At 36.5% G+C, this 25,702-nt stretch overlaps 1 protein-coding gene across 1 annotated transcript in view; it reads left to right on the top strand.

Annotated features, from left to right (window-relative positions):
* Nucleotides 1–25,702, top strand: part of EFCAB3 (EF-hand calcium binding domain 3) — a 91,695-nt gene that overhangs the window by 6,782 nt on the left and 59,211 nt on the right. Inside the window, exons 6-12 of the mRNA XM_078155748.1 lie at nt 5,915–5,968; nt 6,680–6,784; nt 9,433–9,486; nt 11,047–11,148; nt 17,223–17,276; nt 22,670–22,723; nt 24,277–24,378. Of these exons, the coding sequence (XP_078011874.1) occupies nt 5,915–5,968; nt 6,680–6,784; nt 9,433–9,486; nt 11,047–11,148; nt 17,223–17,276; nt 22,670–22,723; nt 24,277–24,378 (525 nt within the window). The remainder of the gene's footprint in view (nt 1–5,914; nt 5,969–6,679; nt 6,785–9,432; nt 9,487–11,046; nt 11,149–17,222; nt 17,277–22,669; nt 22,724–24,276; nt 24,379–25,702) is intronic.

Here is a 25,702-nt window from a genome sequence, read left to right as displayed (position 1 = left end):
ACTAGCTGTGTGATCCTTGGAAAGTCACGTAACTTCTCCAAAATTTAGTTTCTTCATCTGAGAAATGGGAATAATAATAATAATAACAGCACCAGGGTTGTTATTAGTATAAAATTAGTTAATATTTGTAAAGTACTTTGCAACTCAACGAAAGCTATAGTCACACAGTTAAATGGCTTGAAGAGGCAAACAAAGAAGAAACTGGTGGAGTTGGTCTTATCATACAAGCAAAGGCCACAAGAAATATGATTTCATAAAATATTTGGTCATCCCTTATTGTAGAACTAAGGATAAGTATTCAGGATAAGGGAAAGAAAGATGCCAGAGATTTGTAGACTATACTTTATGCATTTGTATCAGGAACAGTTTCTTCGAGAAAAGAATTGGTAGGTGCTAGGTTTGGTGAGCACCAAAGAGCATTGCAAAAAAGTAAAATTAATTACGTTGACTTATTATTGCTATAAGAGTAATCACTGCATCAGAACAATAAGACCACTACATCGTCAAGAAAAAGATCAGGATATAAAAAGAATGCATTATCTTCTTGTTATGATATTTGGGATATAATAATTGATATGATATATAACAAATATAAAAATTATAAAGATAATGATGAGATAGAGATATGGCATACAGTTGAAACAATTGAGTCTTGAATTATTTAAACAAATAACTAACAATGAAAATGGAAAATAGGCATCAAAAATGACATGAATGGCCATTAAAAGGCAAAACTTTAGCCACTCTAAATCACAAGAGAAAAACCAAATGAGCCCCATCAGCAGTAAATGTTTGATCTACATGCCAAGTGAAGAAATGTGGCAACACTACTTTCAGTTAGTAAACTTGTAAACATGTAAAATCTTATGGAGAAGAATGGTGGACATTGTTATAAAGCAATATTGTCTTGTAAAGAATAGCAAAGCTGTGGAAAGTTAAACCAATTTAAAGAAAACTTTGTAAGGAATCCCCTTAAGCACAGTAATCTCCAGTGAATTTAAGGATAAATATAGAACAATAAACAAACGACAATGGAAGAGATCTGTATAACAATTTGTATAACAAGCTAATCATCAAGAGTTGTAGAGAAAGAACGCTTGTAACCAAACATCATAATCCAGGATAAGATTATAAGAGGGATAGAAGTAGCATTAAAGAGAAAATAAAGGAGAAAAGCAGCCTGGTTGGACCAAGTATATATAGAAAATGGTTCTGAGGGAGACGTGTTATGAGAGTACTGATAGATACAGAGGCTGGCCCAAAAGTCTTAGTGCAATTTTCAGCCTTAATAGCTTTAGACTATACTTAAGACTTTTGAGACACCTTGTATATGAAAGGTTTCTGAAGGAGAAGATATGAAAAAAAAAACTTGGATCTTATTAGTAAATTTAATAATATTAATAAATAGGTGACTAAGGAAAAATCAACAATCCCTTACCTATATGCCTACTCTTTCACCAATATAAAATCTTTATATGAGTCATTTACGCACAATTCAAGAACATCCTTGATGGGGGTATTCGTAGGAAATAAGCATGTGTTTGCAAGAGATATTGAACAACAGACAACATCTCTGTCATTTTGTACTTGAATGAAAGAAGTAGAAAATAAAAGCTCACATTTTGATTATTGTTTGTCAATTATGAAGAAGTATTTGATTCAGTAGAGTAAAAGAACACCTTAGAATCACTTTTCCAACATGATATTTTGTTAATATGTAAAAATCTAGATTCCTTGAAAGGTATAACTAATAACCCTGTTCAATGCACCTCTAATCACAAACATTAGGTGAGGCATAAAAGAAAAATATATATGGTGACAAAAGGTATTCACCACTGTGATGGAGATGCAGTGGAGAATCCAAGTTAAAGATGTTTTCTTGGTGGATGGTCGAGTCCTCCAGATAGTCTTGTTTTGGGGATGACATTTTGCTGGTTGCATCAAAGCCTGGAATATTGCATAGGCTCTGGGAAAAGCTCTGTCACCACTCAAGAGTTTGTGTAAACTATCCACACAAGGAAGGCCAAGTAGATGAAGAATGTCCATGACATAAATCATGACATGCCTTTTTGTTTTTAAGGCAGTTGGGGTTAAGTGACTTGCCCAGGGTCACACAGCTAGTAAGTGTCAAGTGTTTGGTTTGAGGCCAGATTTGAACTCAGGTCCTCCTGACTTCAGGGTTGGTGCTCTATCCACTGCGCCACCTAGCTGCCCCTGACATGCCTTTTTATTATAATTTATAGGACTTGTCCCTAAGTCTGTATATCTGGGAGGAGGAATAAAGATGGACCAGTTACTCCCAAAGTTTAAGAGGCAAGTAAGTTAGGTTGTCCTTGTAAAATTTAAAGGTCCATTAATTATACCAAAAGGCACAATTTTTAATACCAACATTCTGCCGATGTTACTTCTAGTGAGACAAGGAATACAACATTCTCCAAAGAATTAAAAATGAATATCACACACAGGACAATAGAGAATTGCATGGTGGGTGTTATCAAATACAACAAATAACCAGTGAGAAACTTTGAAGAACAGGTATTAAATAGGGTTATCACAGGGTTAGAGATTAACAAGTAGATAAACAGAGTGCTCCATTAGTACCTTAATAATATCAGTATGGGGAAAAGAAAGCACACAGTAAGTTGGGTGGTAGCCTTATGGCAAAATTCTGGCAGGACATGGACAAAAGTCACATAAGATATGTAGGCATGGATGGCTTACTAATATATTTAGAGCTAATGGGAACCTTAGAGGTCATCTGATCCAAACTCCTCATTTCATAGATAATGAAACTGAGACCCAAAGAGATTAAGTGATTTGCCTAGGGTCACATAGCTAGTAATCATATGAGGCATAATTTAATCCCAAATCTCAGACTCCAAATTTAGCATTCTGCCACCTAAAGCTTTGCAGGGAACTCCCAAACAAATCCGTTTGAATATGTCTGAGCATCTTATCATACAGGGAAACTCACTAGGGAAGCTGTTCTACTTAAATGGGTGTGTGCTCTATTTGGCAACAAATAGAACTGTCTTTGGATGAGAAATGGATGACCTTTCCCAGCAAGACTGGGGTAAAACAAGGATTTCCATTACCACCACTATGATTTGATGTATTTCCATCTATTGCAATAAAAAATATAAATTGAAGAAAGAAGTACAGGCAGAAGGGAAACAAAATTATTAATTTTTTACAGATGATATGACAATTTATTTAGAGGACCCTAGAGATTCAATTAAAGCTTAATTGAAACAACTTCAGCAAAGTAGAAAAATATAAAATAAAACCACCCAAATTTTCAAACTTTCTATATGTAACAAACAAAACAAAGCAGGAAGAGATTTTTTTAAAGGTATTACATTAAAAATAACTACAGAATTATATAATTTTGGGGAGTCCGGCTGCCAGGATGGAGAGAAAAATTATATGCACATAACTAAAAAAACCATTTAAAGAAATAAACATTATTAAATAAATGGAAGAACATTATTTTCTCATGTCTAGGCCATGTCAACATAACAAAAATGGCAATGTTAGCTAAATTAACATACTTATTCAGAAAATTTGGAGAAGCCCTGGGAAAACAGCTATATCAATGCAGTGTTGGTGAAGTTGTGAATTAGTCCAGCTATTCTGAAAAGCAATTTGAGGCTATAGTTAAAAAAAAAACTTTTCATACCCTTTTATTCATCTATATAGCTTCTTGGTTTATGTCCTTAAAAAGTTCAAAGAAAGAGATAAAGACTCAAAGGCACAAAATAAAAAATGTATAGCATCACTTTTTATTATAGAAAAGAATTGGAAACTTACAAGGTGCATATCAGTTGGAAGATGGCTAATGAAATTACCATATTTGAATTAATAGAATACTATTACACCATAATAAACACCTCATGGAATAACTTCAGAGAAACATGGGAAGACATTTATGAACTGTTGCTGAGTGAAGTGAGTAGAACCAAGAAAAATCTTATAAAATTATTACATCATAAACAAAAGCAACTTTGAAAGACTTAAAATTGGAGTGCTGACTTCAGAAGACTGTGAATTGTAATTCTAATCTCTTTCCAGAGAATTTATAGACTAGAAGTACAAATAAGATATATGTTTTCCTTGACTCTTTTTATTCATTATAAGCTAGGGTTCTTATTGAGGAGGAGAGGGATGGCAGTAATGGGGAGGAGAAAAAAGTAGTGATAATGATGAAAAAAAGAATAAAAATAACATCAATGAAAGATGTATAAAATACACAAAAGAGAACAGAAGTGCAGAAAAATCATAGAGAAAGCACAGTGTTGTCAGTACATTGTTAAATTTATCATAAGCTTTTAAAAACAACTTATTCCTTTTTTCTTTAATTCATTAATTTATTTTTAGTTTTCAACATTTACTTCCATAAGATTTTGAGTTCCAAATTTTTCTCCCCTCTTTTCTTTCCCCTCTCCCTAAGATGGCATGCAATCTGATATAGGCTCTACATATACATTCACATTAAACATTTTCACATTAGTCGTGTTGTAAAGAAGAATTAGAACCAATGAGAGGAACCATGAGAAAGAAAAAAAGAGAGAGAACAAATAGTATACTGCAATCTGCATTCAAACTCCATAGTTCTTTTTCTAGATGTGGATAGCATTTTCCATCATGAGTCTTTTGGAGTTGTCTTAGACCTTGCATTGCTAAGAAGAACTAAGTCTATCAAAGTTAGTCATCCCACAATGAACAACTTATTCTTTTTGTTTGTTTGTTTTTTAATTTTATTAATTTTTTTGATTTATCAACAATCACTTCCATATGCTTTTGAGTTGAAAATTTTTCTCCCCCTTCCTTCCCCCCACCCTCCTCAAGTCAGCGCACAATCTGATATAGGCTTTACATTTATATTCCTATTAAACATATTTTCACATTAGTGAAGTTGTAAGTAAAAATTAAAACCAATAGGAGGAACCATCAGAAAGATGAAACAAAACTCAACAGAAGGTAAAAATAAGTGATAGCTATTTGACTTCCATAGTTCTTTCTTTGGATGTGGACAGCATTTTCCATCCCGAGGCCTCTGGAGATGTCTTAGATCCTTGTAATGCTGAGAAGGGTTCAGTTTAACAATATTAGTCATCGCATAATGTGGCTGTTATTGTGTATAAAGTCCTCTTGGTTCTGCTCACTTCACTCAGCATCAGACCATATAAGTCTTTCCAGGTTTTTCTGAAGTCACCCTGTTCATCATTTCTTATAGCACAATAGTATTCCATTACATTCATATACCACAACTTGCTCAGCCATTCCCCAATTGATGGGCATTCTCTCAATTTCCAGTCCTTTGCCACCACAAAAAGACCTGCTATGAATATTTTTGTACATGTGGGTCTTTTTCCTATTTGTTTGATCTCTTTGGGATATAGCCCTAGAAGTGCTATTGCTGAATCAAAGGGTATGTACATTTTTGTAGCCCTTTGAGCATAGTTCCAAATTGCTCTCCAAAATGGTGGGATCATTTCACAACTTCACCAATAATGTATTAGTTGAACAACTTATTCTTAATAAAGATAGTTTCACATACTCCCCCCAAAAAAACCCTGTTTCAAAACTTATACTGTCTACTATTTCCTTTTAAAGGGTACTTTAGTCAAGATTTTGTGAAATAATACCTGTTTGAAGGAAAGCTTTTTTCTGTAATAAAGCCTTCTTTCACTATAATAGATTGTGTTACCACAAAGTCAGAAAAATCTCTGTTAATGAAAGAGATAAATTCATTCCCTTGAGGGCTCTGTTTCTTCACTTCATCATTATGTTGTGGAGCAAAGAAGTGACAGGACAGTCTTTATAGGCTGGGTTTACAAAATGATGTACTTTGTGCTATTATTGTAATTCTCAGTTACTTTCATTATGACCTGAATTGTACCTTCTCTTACAGCCCTAGGGAAGATAAATAAGAAAAATATAATGAATGCCATGCAGAATCTCAGTGGTGAGTGAAAAACTGTTTTATTTCTTCTCAGCGATTATAACATGAATTCTCTTATCCCTCCAATTTACTGATTCAGGGTTTCTGCTTCATGACCTTCAGTTCTTTATGTATAGCCACCCTGGAGGAAGTAATTCACCAGATTCTGTCACTATAGAGAACTTCAAACCTCTTGGCCTAAAGTGTGTAGATTAGCTGTCTGTTTTGCCAGAATCCATCAGCTTTGACCAGTTCATTACTTATTGTGTGCTATGAAGGCTTCTCTTGAAAGGACTGTCAGGGTCTCTTGGACCAGGATCACAGCAACAGATCATTTTCCAGCTCTCCCAGTGACTCTCCATGTGTGTCCTTAGAATTGTTATTTGTATTATCCCACTCTCAAACTAGGAATGATAAATCCAGTTCTGAAATTCATAGGATAATTGTATTTACATATAGGCTTTATACAATTTGTCCGTCTTGGGCACAATTCCATATTTTTCCTATTTGTCCCACTCGTTAGACTGTGAGCTCCTTGAAGGCAGAGACAATGCTTTTGATTTTCTTTTTATTCCCAGCACTTAGCACATTGCCTGGCACATAGTAAGCACTTAATAGATATTTGTTGACTTGACTTGGCTTTGGATCCCTACAACTTAGTACAGTATCTAACATATAATAAGAACTTAACAAATGTTTGATTGATTATGTTCTTCAATTTTCTTCTTTCTGAAGGAGGGAATGTTAACATTAACAACCTAGAAAACGTTCTGGGAAACCTGGGGATCAAGCTCACAGATAGTGAAATTGAGGAACTACTGAATAACCTGCCAGTTGATGGTAAGCCTTTCTTACCATGTATGTGTTTTTGCGGAAGCTTTGATTTCCTGTCTGAGAATTTCTGAAAGGATCTTAATTTTGTTCACATGGAAAGATAGAAATACCTGTAGAGAAAACCCATCATAATGCATAATTAAATATTATCTCTGACTGAACCTTCAAGTCAAGAGTCTCCCCGAATGCCAATGAGTAGAACACAGGGATGGAAGACTTCTTACTCTTACTCTTTACCATAGGCTCCACCTAAACTGCCTAGTGGTCCCCTTTAAGGAGAAAAGCCCAATGTGAATCAGGGAATCCAAACCAGCCAGATGAAATTTTCTAGTACTAGACCTGGACTCAAAAAAACCGAAGTTCAAATCCTGCTTTAGACATTTATGGTATGATCCTGGACAAGTCAATTGTCTTCATTTAACCTCTCTTTCCTCATCTATAAAATAGAAATAGTAATAATGTCTGCTGCATGAGGTTGTTGTGAGAATCAAAGTTTTAAAAATCATATATATATGTACACATATACATATATACATACACACACAATGTTGCAAACCTTAAAATACTTTGTAACTATTAACTATTATTATCATTTCAACAGATCCATGTCTTCATTGGTCTTAGACTGAGCTGACTATAAGTAATGCATACCTAAGTATATTCTTTCAACTTTCTTTGGCAAAAAGAAAAAATAAAATTATCATCCAATGGGAAACCTCCTGAAGATGATCCCTTACCCACTTAGCCTTACTGATCATGTATAGAAGACCACAGAAGATTTGCTAACAGTCTTTAAAAATTTCCCTCACAATGATAATTGAAGATTTGTATGTCATAAGCTGTTTAAAAATTGGCATGCATTTAAAAACACTAAACAGGGCTTCTAACTGGCCCAGAATATGTGATTTTGGTTTGAATAAAGAGGGTGAGGGCATCCTCAGCTCTAGGTCTTTCAGGCCACACAGAGGGTGTGTATCTTCAGTATTTCAGGAACTCATGACCCTGTCAATGTGATTATTTCCTCCACCAACACATTTTGCAACCCTTCTAAGGTTTACTTTTCTGCCTTTGTGAGTCACTTGTGCCCAGAAAACAAAAGTGAATACTTACTGTGCAAATGCACCATCTGAGTGTAAGTGGGGAGATGCAAGCAGATAGATTGTAAAAGCAGAGCCAAAAAGTATTGGTGATTGACTGGATGTGACGAGGAGGGGAAAGGAAAGAGCTGAGGATGACATTCTGTGGGTATACACATGGTAATGACTCCTGGAGCACAGACTTCATAGGGTTATTGCAAGGGTGAAGTGAGATCATTTATGTAAAATACTTTGTACATTTTAAAAAGAGATGGACATATGTCATTTATCACATATTTGATTTGAATTGCATAAACTTCTTCTTTTACTTAAATGCTTCAATTTCTGGGCTTTTAACCAAGTGAGCCTACTAAATAGGATGGTTCTCCTAAAGAGGATATACCTGCTTCCACCTGAATAATTTAAATACTATTTAAACATAATATTTTTATAATAAAGTTACATATTTGTTTCCTCATAGACAATATGTCTTCCATCTAACCAATTAGAAAAGCAAAGCAAATTTGCAAAGATACATAAAATATTAAACATAATAGAAAGAAAAAACTAGGTTCTCTTTTCCTTATGTTATTAAAAAATGGAAGTTTCCTAGTACACAGGGTCATATCATGTCCATGCTGGGAAGGGGCATGGAGATTACCTATAGTCTCTTCATTTCACAAAAGAGGAAGTGGGGGCCAAGTGAAAGGAAGGGGCCAATTCATTCCATCTTACTCTTAAAATGTCGGAATCTCATGTGCCAAAATAAAATGTCTAGTTAAAATACAAGTTCTTCTGATATTCAATAGCTAAAAGAAGGGAAGCTCCCTGAATGATTCTGTGAGATAGCTACATGGTAGAGTGGATATAGGCCTGGACCCAGAGTCAGGAGGATCTGTGTTCAAAGCCTTAGACATGAACTAGCTATGTAACTCTTTTTTTGCTATTTTACTGTCATTTCAGTCTTGTCCTATTCAATGGAACCCCAAGGTAGGTTTTCTTGGCAAAGATACTAAAGTGGTTTGCCATTTCCTTCTTCGGCTCATTTTACAGATGAGAAAATTGAGGCAAAACAGAGTTAGGTGACTTGCCCAGGGTCGCAAAGCTAGTAAATGTCTGAGGCCAGATTTGAATTCATGAAAATGAGTCTTCCTGATTCCAGAACTGGCATTTTATCCACTGTACCACCCAGCTGCCTGTGTCTAACAAGTCATTTAACCTCTCTCAGACTCAGTTTCCTCATCTCTAAAGGGGAGATAATAATAGAATCTGCCTCCAACAGTTGTTTTGAGGATAAAATGAGTTAATATTTGTAAAGCATATTGGAAACATTAAAGCCCTATGTAAATGCTATTCATTATCATCAATTTATAGATTGAGAGCTTTCTTCATTTCTCAGCTGCCTGTTGTAAATTAATCTTTAGAGAAAATAGGATAAAATTCTTTATAGTTTTGTGAGTTCAGAGAAAACTGTTAAATTATTCTGGCTTGTCTCATAATTTCAGGATGTAATATAATATTATTTTTGTAAGGCTCTGCATCCTCAGGTTCCTATCTAATCTCTTCCTTGTCTTACAGCTGATGGGATGATCACCCTGAAAAAAGTTATGGATAACGTGAAATCCATTAAAGGTGAGTGAGGAGTTATGATAAGAAAGCAGATAAATTTCAATATTTTTCACAGAAATTCGTGAGAGGAAATATGGCATAGTGGATAGAGATGTTGCCTTAGAGTCAAGAAGCCCTGTATTGCAGTCCTGCCTCTGACACTTTCTAGTTGTGTAACTGTGGGGCAAATTACTTCCCTTTTCAGGCAATTCCCTAAACAGTATATATAAAAATAATTTATTGATCTGCATAGACAGAGATAATCAACTTGCCAGCATTCATTAGGTGTCCATTAGATCTGTGCTAAACACTTGAGATACAAAGACAAAAACAAGGAAATAGTTTCAGCTCACAAGGAACTGGTCTTCTCATGGGCAAGACAACATGTACACATGTAAACATATGCAGAGTAAATACAACATAATTTGAGAGAAATGTCTCTAGCAGTGGGGAAATCAGGAAAGCCTCCTCATAGAAGGCAGAGATTGTGGTTCACCTTGAAGGAAGAGAGGGACGCTGAGGTGGAAGTAAGGAGAGTGTAGAGGCTAGCTGGTAAGATGATACAGAGGCAGGAAATGGAAGGCCATGTGTGAGGAACATAAAGTAGGCAAGGGAAAGTGAAATATAATGAGAATAGAAAGACAAGTTGGAGCTAGGTTGTGAAGAGCTTTAAAACCATAAAGGCAAGAGTTTATATATTTGATCAAGAAAAAATAGGGAACCAGGGGAGTTTGTTAAATGACATGGCCAGTAGATCTGTGCTTAAATAGAATCAGGTTAGAAGCTGTGTAGATGATGGAGAAAGAAAGAGATTCTTGAGGCAGGAAGACTGATTAGGGGGCATTATAACATCTCTTCAAGGGAAAAACTGATGATTACTTGAGCTAAAAATGTCATTATATGAGTGGAAACAAAAGTAGATGTGAGAGTGTTATGAAGGGAGAAGTGGCAGCATTCAGTACTGATTGGATCAGGGAGAAAGAGTTCAGGAGTCCAGGATAACAATTGTGGCACTACCTATTGAGGGTGAATGTGTTAAATGATCATCACTCCATTTAGATCCACTTAGAAGCTTGCCAAGTAATCCCCATTCTCTTTGTAGCAAGTCATGAATTTCCTGGAATGTAATATGTTTTGTTTTTGTTTCATTTTCCCTAAGGTTAAGACAGACAACATTCTAGCTCTCCCAGCCAGTGGTGAAGAGGGGGATTGCATTCAGACAAGTTGAAATAGTTGGAGAAAAGGCAAAGATAATCCAGCTTTGCTTATTAGCTAGGCCTATGTAGCTTAATGCGTCATTGATTTGTCAGTCTTCATCAGGCAATTGTCTAATGACCATTTCACATTCCTTAATGTAAGCCTCTTTAGTCTAGTATATTTCCCAGAACCAGAAGGAAATAATTTCTATTTTTTAATTACCAAGTGACTTTCCATTTATGTGTAGGCTCATCTCAAAGGCTAACTCTCCTCTTCTTGTTGATTAGAGATGATAAGACATAGGAATAAGTGGCATCTTTCACCCTCTGGAGTCATTACACATTCCTCACATTCCCATCATTCATCATTCTCATCTTTTGTAAACAGAAAACATTGATGCTCAAAACCTGGAAAACTTTCTGAAGGACATGGGGATCACACTCACAGAAGAAGAATATCAGGATCTCCTGAAACACCTGCCAATTGATGGTGAGTGTTCCAGATTACACTGTGGCCATCAGGGAAACTTGGGTTTGCTTGTGTGAAAATGTCTGATACTTTCTTCCTAAAGAAAGATGCCTCAGACTACTCCCTAGGCTAGAGTTCTTCCACTTCAGAGTAAACATAAAGACTAACCAGTGGAAGATAAGGTCATTTTAGCAACTAGGAAGCCTAATGAATAGTAAAGAGAAAAGAGAGCAAGTCAAATGAAAAGAAATGAATAGAAGAATAAAAATTAAGGAAGTGGGTGAGGGAAGGTAGAAGACAGTAAAGTTAAGGAGTGACATAAAAGTAACCCAATATTGCCTCAAATGGAAAGTGATCTTATTCCCACACAACCCAAGTGGTCTAGCATAGGGGCTGGGGATTACGGGCCAAAAGAGCTAGAGCAGTATGAGAGAAAACAGGAAGCAAGCTGTTCAGTTAATTTGTCTCAGGGCAAAGGGATACAGGGATATTCACAATGGGATGACACTCTACACTCCTTATAAAATTTCAGTGGTACCCAGGGAAATGTAGGGAGCATTTTCTTGTCTTTCATTAGATTCTGAGAAGGCAAGCCTAAACTCTGCTGCTCCAACCAACCTAGAAATAGTAAACAGTTTCCTTTTAGTTTTGCGAATTCATAATGTTAAAAGGACTCCTCAGGTGCCTCCAAAGAGGAAGTGTGGTGTCATCAAATCTCAGCTTTGTTGTTAACTCTCAATGGGTGGGACCCAAAGAATTTTTGTATCCCTACCATCTTCCATAGAGTAAACATTTTTAAAATGGGCATTTGTGAGTGAATGAAATGAAACGTAATAGAGTACTGAAGGCTCTCGTAGCAGCTAGGTGGTGCAGTAGATAAAGTGCTTTGTGTGGAATCAGGAAGATGTGGATTTAAATGGGGCTTTGGACATTTACTAGCAATGTAACCCTGGGAAAGTCACTTAAATTCTGATTGCTTCAGTTTCTTCATCTGTGAAATGGAAATAATAATAGTACCTGCCACCTCAAGTTGTTTTGAGGATAAAATGAGCTAATATTTATAAATCATTTTGCAACCAAATGAAAGCTATAGCCACACAGTTAAATGGCAAACAAAGAAGACATTGGTGGACTTGGTCTTATCATACATCCAAGGGCAACAAGAAACATGATTTCATGGAATATTCAGTAATTCCTTATTGTAGAACTAAAGATAAGTATTCAGGATAAGGGAAAGTGTAGACTATATACAAGCTTTATGCACTCGTATCAGGAACAGCTTCTTCAAGAAAAGAACTGGCAGGTGCTAGGGTTGGCAAGCATTAAAAAGCACTATAAAAAATGAAATAGATTATATATTAACAGGTAAGAAAAGAGTTATTATTGATGTAAGAGTAATCATTACATTAGCTGTGAACAATTAAGACTACTGCCTTGTCAAGAAAAAGGTATGAATATAAAAACAATATTATATTGTTATAATATTGTTATAATATTCTGGATATTATATTTAATATGACATATAAAGAATATATAAATAATTTTAAAATTATGAACATAATGGTGAGAAAGAGATATAACATACAGTTAAAATGACTGAATCTTGAATTATTTAAATAAGTAATAAACAATAAAAATGGAAAACAGGCATCAAAAATGACATTGAAAACAATTAAAAGTCAGAAGTTTAACCACTCTAAATCTGTTGACACAAGAAGAAAATCAAACAAGCCCAGTAATCACTTTAGTCAGTAAATGTTTGACTTATATGGCAAGTGGAGAAATATCCCAACGTAAACTTTTTATAAAATCTCATAGAGAAGGATTGTGGACTAGTTAAGCAATATTGTATCATAAAGCATACAGAAGCTATGGAAAGTTAAACCAGTCTAAAGAACTTTGTAAGGAATCCCTGTAGGCACAGTAATATCTAGTGCATTTAAGGGTAAATATAGAATAATAAATAAAAGAAAATGGAAAAAATCTCTAGTGATTACTATAACAAACTATAACAAGCCATCCAAAGCAGTAGAGAGAGAATACTTGTAACCAAACTTCACAATCCAGGATGATTATAGGAGGGATAGAAATAGCATTAAAGAGAAAAAAGATGAGAAAAGCTACCCAGTTGGAGCAAGTATATATAGAAAGTTGTTCTGAAGGAGACACAATTGTGAGAGTACTGATGGATAAAAAGGCCCAAAAGTCTTAGTGCAATTTTCAGCCTTAATAGCTTTAAACTATACTTAGACTTTTGAGACACCTTGTATAATATGAAAGATTTCTGAAAGAGGAGAATATGAAAAAAAACTTGGATCTTATTAATAAATATCTATTTATTAGAGACTGAGAAAAAATCAACAATCACTGATCTATATGCCTATTTTTTCACCAACATAAAATCTTTATATGAGTTATTATATACAATTCAAGAGCATCCTTGATGAGGGTATTAGTAGGAAACAAGGATGTGTTTGCAAGAGCTATTCAACAACAGACAACATTTTTGTCATTTTGTACTTGAATGAAAGTTGTAGAAAACATAAGCCCACATTTTGCTTATTGTTTGCCAATTATGAAAAAGTTTTTGATTCAGTAGAGCAAAAGAACACCTTAGAGTCACTTTTCCAACAAGGTATTTCTTGTCCATATTTGAAAACCCACATAGGTTCCATTAAAACATATAACAATAGAAATAACCCTGTTCAATGAACCTCTAACATCAGGTTAAAAGGGAGATATATACAGTGACAAAAGATATTCACCTCTGTAATGAAAGAGATCTGGTATAGAGTCCAAGCTGAAGATGGTTTCTTGATGGATGGTTAAGTCCTCTGGATAGTCCTGTTCAGGTGACATTTTGCTGGTTGCATCAAAAATTGGAATATTGCATAGCCTCTGGGAAAAAGCTGTGTAACCACTCAAGAGTTTGCGTAAACCATTCACACAGGGAAGGCCAAGTAGATTAAAAAATGTCCATTACACAAATCACGACATGCCTTTATGTCACGAATCTATAGAGTTTGTACCTGAATATGTATATCTAGGACAGGAATGGGGAACCTGTGGATTCAAGGCCACATGTGGCCCTCTAGGGCCTCAAGTGCAGTCCTTTGACTGAATCCAAGCTTCATAGAAAAAATCCTTTTATACTGAATCCAAACTTCACAGAACAAATCCTTTTAATAAGGGGATTTGTTCTGTGAAGTTTGGATTCAATCAAAGGGTCTTAGTTGAGGACCTAGAAAGCCACATGTGGCCTCCAGGCAGCAGGTTCTCCACCCCTGACCTATGAGAAAGAATAAAGACCAGCAATTCTTCTATCTTGAAGAGGAGGAGAGTAGATTAAGTTGCTATCATTAATTATACCAAGTTTCCTGTGGAAACAAAGGCCCATTTTTAAAACCAATGTTCTGCCACTATTACTTCTAATAAGACATGGACTACAGCACTCTCCAAAGAATTAAAAAATGAGTATCACACACAGGGGAATAGAGAGGTACATGGCAGGTTTTACCAAACTACAAAAATATCTAATTAGTAACTTTGAAGAACAGGACTAAAATGTGGCTATCAAAGGTCAAGGGGAGGGGCAGCTAGGTGGCACAGTGGATGGAGCATTGGCCTTGGAGTCTGGAGGACCTGAGTTCAAATCCAGCCTCAGACCAAACACTTGACACTTACTAGCTGTGTGACCCTGGGCAAGTCACTTAACTCCAGTTGCCTAAAAATGAAAAAAAAATTTTTTTAAAGAAAGGTCAAGGGTTAGAGGTTAACAAGTAGATATACAGAGTGCTCCACTAATACCCTGATAATGTCAGTATGGGGAAAAGAAAGCACCCAGTAAGGGGGTGGTAGCCTTATGGCAAAATTCTGGCAGGACATGGACAAAAGTCACATAAGATATGTAGGCATGGATGGCTTAGTAATGTATTTAGAGTTAATAGGGACCTTAGAGGTCATCTGATCCAAACTCCTCATTTCATAGATAATGAAACTGAGACCCAAAGAGATTAAGTGATTTGCCTAGGGTCACATAGCTAGTAATCATATGAGGCATAATTTAATCGCAAATCTCAGACTCCAAATTTAGCATTCTGCCACCTAAAGCTTTGCAGGGAACTCCCAAACAAATCCGTTTGAATATGTCTGAGCATCTTATCATACAGGGAAACTCACTAGGGAAGCTGTTCTACTTAAATGGGTGTGTGCTCTATTTGGCAACAAATAGAACTGTCTTTGGATGAGAAATGGATGACCTTTCCCAGCAAGGCTGGGGTAAAACAAAGATTTCTGTTACCATCACTATGATTTGATGTATTTCCATCTATTGCAATAAAAAATATAAATTGAAGAAAGAAGTACAGGCAGAAGGGAAACAAAATTATTATTTTTTTACACATGATATGACAGTTTATTTAGAGGACCCTAGAGATTCAAGTAAAGCTTAATTGAAACAACTTCAGCAAAGTAGAAAAATATAAAATAAAACCACCCAAATTTTCAAACTTTCTATATGTAACAAACAAAACAAAGCAGGAAGAGATTTTTTTAAAGGTATTACATTAAAAATAACTACAGAATTATATAATTTTGGGGAGTTCAGCTATCAAGATGGACAGAGAGATTATATGCACATAACTAAAAAAATACCCTTTATAGAAAGAAACACATTATTAAATAAGTGGAGAAATATTAATTTCATATTTTTGAGCTATGTTGATATAATTTTAATTGGCAATATTAGCTCAATAAATGTACTTGTCAGAAAATTTGGAGAGGCCCTAGGAAAAAAGTTACATTAATTCTGTGTTGGTGAAGATTTGAATTGGTCTAACCATTCTGAAAAGCAATACTAAAAAAGTCGGTAGACTTTTCATACCCTTTGATCCCTCCATATACCTATCTGGTTTATGTCCTTAAAGGGATCAAAAAAAGAGATAAAGGAAGTACTTAGGTAGCATAGGTGCAGAGATACCACAGGTACAAAATAAAAACCGTATAGCAGCACTTTTTATTATAGCAAAGAACTAGAAATTTGCAGACTGAGTATCAGTTTGGAAATGGCTAAGAAAATTAGCATATTAGTGAATTAGAATATTATTGTCCCATAAGAAACAACACAGGGGATAGCTTCAGAGAAACACTGACTTTTGTGAACTGATGATGAGTGAAGTGAGCAGCTTTAAGAAAAAATTATAAATAATTACATCATAAATAAAAGCAACTTTGAAAGACTGAAAATTGGAGCTCTGAGTTCAGAAAACTGGTGATGAATCAAAACTGACATCTTTTGCTAGAGGAGTTGAACAAGACATATGTTTTCTTTGATTAAATTTTTATTTGCTATAAGCTAGGGTTCTGATTGGGGGTAGATGGATGGTAGTTATGGGGAAGAGAAAGAAGTAGTGATAGTGATGAAAAAGAAAAGAATAAAGGTATAAAAAACAATGAAAGATATACAAAATACACAAAAGAGAAAGGAATTCAGAAAAAATCAGAGAGAAGCACAATGTAGGAAATTCCTTGTTAAATTTATCATATACTTTTAAAATAAGTTATACATAATACAGATTCACAGTTTCACATAACAAAAAAAAAAAGCTTATTTCCAAACCAGCACCATCTACTATTTCCTTTAAAAAGGTACTCAAGAGCTTGTGAAAAATACCTATTTATTTATTTATTTAAGGCAATTGGGGTTAAGTGACTTGCACAGGGTCACACAGCTAGTAGTGTCAAGTGTTTGGTCTGAAGCTGGATTTGAACTCAGGTACTCCTGACTTCAGGGCTGGTGCTCTATGCACTGCATCCTAGCTGCACTAAAATAATGCCTATTTGAAGAAAAGCTTTTCTCTACAATAAATCGTCCATTCGTTATAATGGATTTTTTACCACAAAGTCAGAAGAATCTGTGTTAATGAAAGGGACAGATTCATCCCCTTAACAGCTTTTCTTCTTTCTTCATTCTCATTTGGGGGAGCAAGAAAGGCATAGGACAGTCTTTATAGGCTGGGTTTATAAAATGATGAACTCTGTGCTATTGTAATTCTCTGTTACTTCCTCTGTGACCTGAATTGTACTTTCACTTACAGCAAATGGGAAGGTGAAGCTGAAGAATGTAATGAATGCCCTGAAGAATCTCAGTGGTGAGTGAAAAAATTTTATTTTTTCTCAGTGATTATAACATGAATTCTCTTATCCTTCCAATGTATTGATTCAGCATTGCTGCCTCATGACCTCCAATTCTTTCTGTACCGACACACTGGAGGAGGCAATTCACCAGATTTTGTCACTGTAGAGAACTTCAAACCCCATGGCTTAAAGTGTGTAGATGAGCTGTCTGCTTTGCCAGAATCCATCAGCCTTAACCAATTCATTTCTTACTGTGTCGTATGAAGGTTTCTCTTGAAAAGATTGTCAGGGTCTCTTGGACCAGGATCATAATAATAGGTCATCTTCCAAGCTCTCCCAATGACTTTCCATGTATAGCCTTAGAAATTGTCACGTGTCTTTCAACATGAGTTTGGAGAGCATTTGGAAAATACTTTATACATGTGAGTTGTTATTTGTATTATCTCACCCTCAATCTAGGAATGATGAATCCAGTTCTGAAATTCATAGGATAATTGTATTTACATATAGGCTTTATACAATTTGTCCCTCTGGAACACAATTCCATGTTTTTCTTATTTGTCTCCCCCATTAGACTGTGAGCTCCTTGAGGGCAGGGATATTACTTTTGATTTTCTTTTTATTCCCAGCACTTAACATGTTGCCTGGCATATAGTAAGCACTTAATAGATGCTTATTGACTTGACTTAGCTTTGAATCCCTACAATTTAGTACAGTATCTAACGTATAATAAGGACTTAATAAATGCTTGATTGATTACATTCTTTAATTTCCTTCTTTCTGAAGGAGGGAATGTTGATAGTAACAACCTGGACAAGGTTCTGGGAAACCTGGAGATCAAGCTCACAGATAGCGAAATTGAGGAGCTATTGAGTCACCTGCCAATTGATGGTGAGCATTTTGCTCCTGTGTGCTTTTGGGGAAGCTTTGATTTCCTGTCTGAGAATTTCTGAAAGGATCTTAATTTAGTTCACATGAAAAGATAGAAATACCTATAGAGAAAGCCCATCACAGTGTTTGATAAAATATTACCTCTGACTGAACCTTCTAGTCAAGAGTTTCCCAGAATGCCACTGAGTAAAACCTAGGAATGGAAGACTCCTTACTCTTTGCCACAGGCCCCACCTGAGCTGTTGTTTAGTGGTCCTCTTTAAGGAGAGAAACCCAATGTGAATCAGAGAATCATAACCAGCCAGATGAAATTTTCTAGTACTGAATTTGAACTCAAGAAGACCAGATTTCAAATCCGGCTTTAGACACTTACATTATGATCCTGGACAAATCACTTGTCCTCACTTAACCTCCCTTTCCCATATGCTCTAAAATGGGCATAGTAATAGTACCTGCTACAAGTTGCTATGAGAGTAAAATGAGAAAAAAAATTAAACATATATATGCATATATGTTGTTGCAAACTAAAGTACTATATAAATACTAGTTGTTATTATTATTTCAAAAGATCCATGTTTTCATTGGTGTGAGTATATTGAGCAGAATGCAACCAGTGCACACTTAAGTATTTCCTTTCATCTTTCTTTGACCAAAAAAAAAATCATTATCTAATGGCCAATCTATTAAGATGATCCCTTATCCACTTAGCCTTATTTGTCTTGTACAGTAGAACACTGTTGATGTACTAGCAGAGTTTTTAAAAATTTACATGACTGTAGGGGCAGCTAGGTGGCGCAGTGGAAAGAGCACCGGCCCTGAAGTCAGGAGAACCTGAGTTCAAATCCGGCCTCAGATACTTGACACTTACTAGCTGTGTGACCCTGGGCAAGTCACTTAACCCCATTGCCTAGCCAAAAAAAACCCCAAAAAACCCAAAAACAACAAAAAATTTACATGACTATGTAAATAGAACATATGTGTGTTATAAGTTATAAGTTTAAAAAGTGGTTTGCAGTTGAAAAGACTAAACAGGGCCTCTAACTGGTACCAAAATTCATGATTTCATAGAAAAAAAAAATACAGGTGCCTCAGCTCTAGGCGCTTCTGGCCAGTCGTCAAGGGGTATGAGTCTTCATTATTTCAAGAATCCATGTCCTTGTCAGTGTGAGTATTCCATTCACCAACATATTTTGCAAACATTCTCTCATTTCTTAGGGTGCCTTTGAGAGTCACGGGGGCAGCTAGGTGGTGCAGTGGATGGAGCCCAAGTCACTTAACCCCAATAGACTTGCAAAAAAAAAAAGAGTCACTTATGGCCAAAAAGCAAAGTGAATACTATAACTAAATTAAATTGACACATGCAAATGAGCGATGTGAGTGTGGGTTGAGAAATGCAAGCAGATAGATTATTGAAGGAGAATCAACAAGTCTTGGCAATTGATTGGATTTGAGAATAAGGGGAAAAGGAAGAGTTGAGGATAACACTCAGAAGATTTTTATTGTGGTTCAGTTGTTTTTCAGTCCTGTCTAAATCTTTGTAACCTCATTTGGGGTTTTCTTGGCAAAGATACTGGAGTGGTTTGCCATTCATTCTCCAGCTCATTTTATAATTGAGGAAACTGATGGAAACAGGGTAAAGTGACTTGCCCAGGGTCACACAGCTAATAAGTGCCTGAGGCCTGATTTGAACTCAGAAAGATGAGTCTTCTTGACTCCAGGCCTGACCCTCTCTCCATTGCACCACTTATCTGCTACATACCTAGTAATGATTCCTGTAGCACTGAACTCACAGCAACCCTGTTTATAAAAGAGGAGAATCGTGAAAAATAAGAATGTGAGAAATAGAGGAGCCAAGATGGCAGAGTGAAAGCAGTGATTTGCTTGAGCTCTCCCCCAAACCCCTCCAAATACCTAAAAAAATGGCTCTAAACAAATTCTAAAGCAGCAGAACCCACAAAAAGAGTGAAACAAATTTCCAGCCCAAGACAACCTGGATGGTTGATCAGAAAGGTATATCACGCTGGGCTGGAAGCGGAGCACAGTTTGGCGTGGGTACGAAGGCCACAGCGAAACTGGAGCAGGCCTCAGAGGACTGAATCGTGGGCAGCTGTGGTGGTTTCCAGGCTTCTCAACCCACGAATGCCAGGGACAACTTAGAAGGTCAGTGGGAAAAGTCTGTTTCTGCAGTGCTGAGAGAGAAGCACAGTGGTCTCAGCTCCATTCCCCAAGCAAGGCGTAGGGCGGGGACTGCCTCCTGAGCTTCCAGCCCACAGACTAAGGGGGAATCAAGTGGCTGATCAGAGGGGGATAGCAGGGATCTCTCTGCTGGTGCAGGATTCTCTTGCTTTGTCTGTGCTTGGATCTGGGTCACAGTTCTGGGTGGCGGTCCTGGGCAAGGAGGAGCTCTGGCATGGTGGAGCTTGTAGTGCCTGTGGACAGGAAATCCTCCTCACGTTCCAAGACAGAAAAGAGTGCTCATAGAACTGAGCACAGGTCAGGAAAGGAGTAAACACCTTGCCCCTAGATCATAGCACCTTGGAAGAACTGAAAATTTACAGGTCCCTAGAAGTATCTCTGAAAACAGCTGCACAAAACTCCTGAAGCTTGGGACAGTACATTCTCCACACTGGAAACAGACTCTTACCTTAACAAAGAGTTTATAACTCTAGTAATTGGCCAGGATCATGAGCAAGCAGCACAAAAAGAGTCAGAATATATTATCTTACTTTGGTGACAAAGAAGATCAAAACACACAACCAGAAGACAATGAAGCCAAAGCTCCTACATCCAAAGCCTCCAAAAAAATATGAATTGGTCCCAGGCCATGGAAGAGCTCAAAAAGGATTTTGAGAAGCAAGTAAGAGAAGCAGAGGAAAAACTGAGAGCGATGCTAAAGAAGGCCCAAAAAAATACTGAAGAAAATAACACCTTAAAAAATAGCCTAACCCAAATGGCAAAAGAGGTCCAAAAAGCCAATGAGGAGAAGAATGTCCTAAAAAGCAAAATTGGACAAATGGAAAATGCCCTAAAAAGCAAAATTGAACAAATGGAAAAGGAAGTCCAAAAGCTTACTGAAGAAAATACTTCCTTAAAAATTAGAATAGAGCAACTGGAAGCTAGTGACTTTATGAGAAATCAAGACACTGTAAAACAAATCCAAAAGAATGAAAAAATAGAAAACAAAATGAAATATCTCACTGGAAAAACAACTGACCTGGAAAATAGATCCAGGAGAGATAATTTAAAAATTATTGGACTATCTGAAAGCCATGATCAAAAAAGAGCCTGGACATCATCTTTCAAGAAATTATCAAGGAAAAAAGAATGTGAGAAATATGTAATGACTCCAGAGGGTGCAAGATGCCACCTATTCCTATTCTTATCATCTCCAAATTTAACAAGAAGAGGAGAGTTAGCCTTTGAGATGAGCCTACACATAAATGGAAAGTCACCTGGTAATTCAGAAATAGAAATTGTCTCCTTCTGGTCCAATCTATGCTAGAATGAAGAGGCCTACACTTTGTACATTTTAAAGGGATATATAAATGTCATGTATCCTACATTTGATTTGAATAGCATAAACTTCTTTAGTTAAATGTCTCAATTTCTGGAATTTAAACAAAGTGAGCCTACTAAATGAGATTTTTCTCTTAAAGGGGCCATACCTGCTTCCATTTGAATAATTTGAATGCTATTTACACATAATATTTTTATAATAAAGTTAAATTTTCATTTCCTCATAGACAATGTATCTTATACTTAACCAATTAGATGAAACAAATTTGCAAAGATACATAAACTATTAACTACATACAAGATTGTGGTCATCTTTTGCTTCTATTATCAAAAAATTTTAAAAAGGAGTTTCCTAGTACACAGGGTCATATCATGTCCAGGCTGAGAAGGGACATGGAGATTACCTAGTCTAGCCCATTCATTTCATAGAGGAGGAAATTGAAGCCAAGGAAGGGGCCAATTTTTTAATCTTATTCCTACAATGTGCTGAATCTTATATATGAAAATATAATATTTGATTATAATAAAAGTTCTTCTAATATTCATTAGCAAATAGAAGTTAAGCTCCCTGAATGATTGTGTGGGTAGCTGGGTAGATATAGTGGATATAGAACTGGACCCAGAATCCAGAAGACCCGAGTTCAAAGCCTGAGACAAGTATTAGCTGTGTAACCTAGGCAAGTCATTTAACCTAAGTCTCGTTTTCCTCATCTGTAAAAAGGAACACCTGAAAAGTACTTTGCAAATCTTAAAGCCTTATGTAAATGCTAACTATTATTATTACTATGATTATCTTCAGTTTACAGATTGATGGCTTTTTTTTTATTCCTTAGCTGCCAATTATAAATTAATTTTCAAAGAAAATGGGATAAAATTCCTGACTTCAGAGAAAACTCTTGAGTACCTCTGGCTTATCTCATAATTTCAAAATGTATATAATACCATTTTTGTGAGGCTCTGTATCCTCAAGTCTCTGTCTAACCTCTGCCTTATCTTACAGCTACTGGAAGGGTCGACCTGAATAAACTTATGGATAATGTGAAATCTATTAAAGGTAAGTAAGAAGTTACGATGAGAAGGCATGTAAAAATGACATCTCAACATTTTTCAGAAAGAATCCATAAAAGGAAGCATGGCATAGTAGAGAGAGGTATAGCCTTAGAGTCAAGAAGTCCTGGATTCATGACCTGCTTCTGACACTTACTAGCTGTGTGACTATGGGGCAAATTACTTCCCTTCTCAGGCAGCATACTAAATAGCAGCATATATTATAAATAATTTCTTGATCTGCACAGACAGAGATGATCAATTTGTAAACATGTAAGTGTCCACAATATCTGTGCTAGGCACTGGAGATAAAAAGAAAAAGAAAATTAAATGATCCCAGCTCACAAGGAGTTTGCCTTCTCTTGGGAAAGAAAACATGTACACTTGTAAATGTATGCAGAATAAATACAACATAATTTGGGAGGGAGGGTCCTAGCAGTGAAGGAATCAGGAAAGCCTCCTCATAGATTGTGGTTCACCTTAAAGGAAGAGAGAGGGACTCTGACAAAGAAGTAAGGAGACCATAGGGGACAGCTAGTAAGATAATATGGAGACAGGAAATGGAAGGCCATGTGTGAGGAACAGAAAGTAGGCAAGGGAAAGTGATATACAATGACACTAGAAAGATACGTTGGGGCCAGGTTGTAAAATCCATAGAGACAGGAACTTATGCATTTGATCCAGGAAAAATAGGGAAGCAGGCAGTTTATTGAGTGACACAGTCAGTAGATCTGTGCTTAAACAGAATCAGATTGATGCCTTTGTGAAACATGGAGAATTGGAGGAATAAGGGACTATTGAGGTATGAGGACCAATTAGAAGCTCTTCAAAGGAGAGATGGATGCTGACAAGCTAAGGATATGGCTGTGTGAGTAAAAATAAAAGGGGGTATATGTGAGCGATGTTATGGAGGAAGAAGTGGCAAGATCCAGCAACTGATTAGATATGGAGTGGTGAGAAAGAATCAGGAGTCCAGGATAACAACTGTGACGCTCCCTATTGTAGATAAGTGTGCTAAATGATCATAACTGTATTTAAATCCACTTATAAGCTTGCAAAATTCTCTTCAGTCCCTTTGTAGCAAGTCCTGAATTTCCTGGAACCTAATGTGTTATGTTCTTGCTTCATTTTTCCTAATTTTGAAACAGACAACGTTCTAGGTCTCTAAGCCATGGTGAAGAGTGGGATTGTATTCAGACAGGTTGAAACAATTGGGCTAAAGGCAGGATAAAGAAGCCCAACTTATTAGCTAGACCCATGTACCTTGATGGGTCATTGATTTGTCTGTCTTCACCAGACAATCGTCAAATGACCATTTCACATTCCTCAGTGTAGGCCTCTTCAGTCTAGCATAGTCCTCTGAACCAGAAGGACATAATTTCTATTTCTGAATTCCCAAGTAACTTTCTCTTTATGTGTAGGCTCATCTCAAAGGCTAACTCCCCTCTTCTTGAATTTGAAGATGATGGAACATAGGAATAAGTGGCATCTTTCACCCTTTGGAGTCATTACATATTGCTCACATTCCCATCATTCACCATTCTCATCTTTTGTAAACAGAAAACATTGATGTTCAAAACCTGAAAAACTTTCTGAAGGACATGGGGATCACACTCACAGAAGACGAATATCAGGATCTCCTGAAACACCTGCCAGCTGATGGTGAGTGTTCCAGATTATACTGTGATTGTCAGGGGAACTTGGGCTTGCTTGTGTGAAAATGGCTGATACTGAGGAAAGATGCCTCAGACTACTCCCTAGGCTAGAGTTCTTCAACTTCAGTGCAAGCATAAAGACTAACCAGGGGAAGATAATACCATTTTAGCAACTAGGAAGCCTAAGGAGTAGTAAAGAGAAAAGGGAGCAAGTAAAATGCAAAGAAAAGAATAGAAAAATTAAAATAAAGGAAGTAGGCAAGGGAAGGTAGAAGAAAGTGCAATTAAGAGGTAAGAGAAAAGTAACTTAACATTGCCTTAAATGGAGAGTGATCTTGTTTCCACCCAACCCCAGTGGTCTAGCATAGGGGCTGGGGATTATAGACCAAAAGAGCTGGAGGGGTATGACAGGAAACAGGAGGCAAAGCTGCTCAGTTTATTTGTCTCAGGGCAGAGGGATACAGGGATATTCACCATGGGGTGACACTCCACATTCCTCGTAAAGTTTCAGTTGTACCCACAGAAATGGAGGAGATGTTTTCCTGTTCTTCATTAGACTCTGGGAAGGAAAGCCTAAACTCTGTTGCTCTGGACAGCCCAGAAATAATCAGTAAATGGTTTCCTTTAGATTTGTGAATTCACAATATTTCATGTTTGTTTAAACTTTGCCTGGGCTAGTGTTAAAAGGACTGCTCAGATCCCTCCAAAGAGGAAGTGTGGTGTCATGGAAAGGAGGACTAGATTGGGAATCAAGGACTGAAGTTTACTAGCTGTGTGACCCTGGGCCAGTCACTTAATCCCAATCGCCTTTAAAAAAAAAAAGTGACAGAGTACTGAAGGCATTCATGGCCACTAGTTGGTGCTGTATGGAATCAGAAAAGGTTTGAGATCAGTTGTGGCCTCAGACACTGACAAGCTGTTTCACCGTTGGCAAGTCACTTCACCTCTCTAAACCTCAGTTTCCTCATCTTTAAAATGAAAGTAATAATAGTACTTCCCTCCTTCCCTCCTACAGTTGTTATAAGTATAAAAATTAGTTAATATTTGTAAAACAGTTTGCAACTAAATTAAAGCTATAGTCGCCCAGTTAAATGGCTTGAGGAGGCAAACAAAGAAGGAGCTGGTAGAGTTAGTCTTATCATACATCCAAGGGCAACAAAAAACATGATTTCATGGAATTTTGGTCATCCCTTATTGTAGAACTAAGGATAAGTATTCAGGATAACGGAAAGAGAAGCGCCAGCAATGTGTAGGCTATACAGAAGCTTTCTGCATTTGTATCAGGAACAGCTTCCTCAAGAAAAAAGTTGATAGGTATTATGGTTGGCGAG

This window comes from Phascolarctos cinereus, unplaced genomic scaffold (assembly GCF_003287225.1).
Source record: "Phascolarctos cinereus isolate Bilbo 61053 unplaced genomic scaffold, phaCin_HiC Scaffold_5;HRSCAF=322, whole genome shotgun sequence".
Classification (NCBI taxonomy): Eukaryota; Metazoa; Chordata; class Mammalia; order Diprotodontia; family Phascolarctidae; genus Phascolarctos; species Phascolarctos cinereus.
This window is presented reverse-complemented; position numbering and strand designations above follow the sequence as displayed.